At 39.8% G+C, this 2,805-nt stretch overlaps 1 protein-coding gene across 4 annotated transcripts in view; it reads left to right on the top strand.

Moving 5' to 3' along the window:
• The window catches only part of LOC106878214 (uncharacterized), a 40,787-nt gene extending 39,148 nt beyond the window's left edge, over positions 1-1,639 (top strand). For all 4 annotated transcript variants that reach the window (XM_014927360.2, XM_014927361.2, XM_014927362.2 and 1 more), the window contains one exon: positions 1,537-1,639. In XM_014927360.2, the coding sequence (XP_014782846.1) occupies positions 1,537-1,544 (8 nt within the window). In that variant the 3' untranslated portion in view covers positions 1,545-1,639. The remainder of the gene's footprint in view (positions 1-1,536) is intronic.
• Positions 1,640-2,805: the final 1,166 nt, after the last annotated feature.

A 2,805-nucleotide genomic window follows, 5' to 3' on the forward strand; every position in this document is an offset into this window, starting at 1 on the left:
AGCTTACCAACCACATGGTTCCGAGTTCAGTCCCACTGCGTGGCATCTTGGGCAAGTGTCTTCTACTATAGCCTCGGGCCGACCAAAGCCTTGTGAGTGGATTTGGTAGACGGAAACTGAAAGAAGCCCGTCGTATATATATGTATATATATATATAATACAAATAATAAATGAGTATATGCATATATACGTACATGTATGTACATACTTACATCTACCTGTATATATAGATGCATATCTGGGTACAGGACATTGCAAACAAAGCGTAGACAAAATGATAAACGAGTACAGAAAACACACAGGCCACATAGAGAACATCTCATTCATCAGCTGCCCCCGTTCTAACACAGGCGTTTCGAAGAGTTAGGGCAGGACGCGTCGTTAAAATGGCTCTTCCCACGGATCACAAAATAAATTTAAATTAAATTTAATTCAAATTAAATTTGTAACGTAGAGGAATGTAGTGGCGGACAAAACAAAACAGGAAAAGGAAACAGTGAGAACAAACAAGAAGGCTAAGCACTTAAGCAGCGATGCTGATTGACAGGTGATCCAAGGGACCGATCTCGTTCATTGCACACCCTCCTCCTGGTTGGAAGGCTTGTACCACCAGACAGCTAGTCGGCTCTGGCTGTTGGAACTGAAACTAGCACGACGCTGCTGGGAGGTTGGTTTATAACGGCAGGACCAAAAGTACGCGTCATTCCCCTCCATTGGTCAGTTGAAGCTTAGATAGTGTCACGTGACAGCTAGTTGGTGCTGACTGCTGAAGCCTATCGGCGAGTATTTAGAGGGAGATTTAGCAGGAGGATTAATCTCCTACTGACATTCGTTGACGTTTCATCGAAAAACCAAAGAACAAAAGAAGGGTGGTGGGGGGAAAAGGAGAAAGCAAAAACAAACGCACCCAATACCAGAAATGAAGATGCCTCCCGAAGGTGAGGCCCCCGCCACGTCGAAAACAGTAGAGGAGTAGGGACCGAAAACGGACGTGGTTCCTCCTGACGATGTCTTTAGCCACTGGATGCTATAAAAGAGCTGTTGAGGTAGCGAACCGCGAGACATGGTTGGAATTCCTTCAATATATATACACACATACATACATTATTACGCATACATATACATAGATATATGTATACACTCACACACATAACATACATACATTCACACATGTATGTATGTATGTATGTATGTATGTATGTATCTATCTATCTATCTATCTATCTATCTATTTATCTATCTATCTATCTATCTATCTATGCGTGTGTATACCCACAAAACTTTACTTTGATCAATCCTGTCAGCATCACAGCGTTCTATGCTTCAATACTGAAACCGAGGGTATCTGAAACCGAGGGTATCTGAAACCGAGGGTATCTGAATCACACAGGCAGACGGAGATATACAGGCAGACGGAGACAGACAGACAGATAGATTCAGACGATAGTATTTTATTCCAATTATTAAAAAACATTTTTGTTAATTTAATGTACAATAACAAATGTTCTCAAAACCAATCTTCATTTTTATTTTCAGACAACTGAACCGTGACCAGTCGTTGGCACTGCTGCAATCCATGAAGATCACGTGTATATTCATGTGTAAAAACAAATAAACTTCTTGTTGCTTTAAGCAACTACGTTTCATGTTTTTGTTTGTTTTTATGCGTAACTTTTTCACATCTTATTTCTTTCTTTTAATCTGTGATTAGTATGTCTTTATCCGTCATTGTTGTTGTATTTGCTGTTGTTACTGTAGATGTCATCTAATCCCAGGTCAGTTATGACTAAGCAACCATACTCTGGGATATGCCAATACACACAGATAGAGAAATTAAGGCAAATAGACCAGATATAGTTGTCAAAGATCATGAAGAAAAAAATGCTTTCTAATTGATGTATCAATACCAGCAGATGACAACGTAAATTCCGTAAATTCCCCAAGTATATATTATAATGCACTGGATAATATAATACAAAACAAAATTAGATAGGAAAACATTAGTCAACAATACATGTATAGTACACAGAATTTCTCAAAAATAAAGGATTTCTGATGAAAACACAACTCAGTAACACGACGAAAAGCTAAAATACATTCGCATACACTATGCACTAGCTATGTGAAGGCGCGTGGCTTGGCGGTTGTGGTATTCGGTTCACAATCGTAAGATGGTAAGTTCGATTCCCGATGGCGCGTAATGTCCTTAAGCAAGACACTATATTACACGTTACTCCAGTTCACTCAGCTGGCAAAAATGAGTAGTGCCTGTAATTCAAAGAAGCAGTCTTGTCACATTCTGTGTCACGTTGAATCTCCCTGAGGACTATGTTAAGTGTACTTGTGTCTGTGGAATGCTCAACCGCTTGTACGTTAATTTCACGAGGTGGCTGTTCCGTTGATCGGATCAGCTAGAACCCTCGTCATCGTAACCGACGGAGGGCCAGTTAGTTTATACTAGTCATGAACAACTAGATAGGATTTTTAATTGCTGCACAAGACCAGAGCCTCCCCACCAGAAATTACCAAAAACACATAATGAAAAGAAATATAACAAGTAACTGTAGAATATGTGGAGATGGACAAGAAACAATAAATCATATTATCTCTGGCTGCCCAGTCCTGGCTAAGAAGGAATATATTCACAGACACGACAGAGCTGGGACCTATATACACTGGAAGCTATGCCAACACTATGGAATAACAACAGAAAAAAGATGGTATAAACACACGCCAGAAAAGGTCACAGAAAACGAGAAAGCAACCATACTCTGGGATATGCCAATACACACAGATAGAGAAATT

The sequence above is a fragment of the Octopus bimaculoides genome, chromosome 7 (assembly GCF_001194135.2).
Source record: "Octopus bimaculoides isolate UCB-OBI-ISO-001 chromosome 7, ASM119413v2, whole genome shotgun sequence".
NCBI classification, from domain to species: Eukaryota; Metazoa; Mollusca; class Cephalopoda; order Octopoda; family Octopodidae; genus Octopus; species Octopus bimaculoides.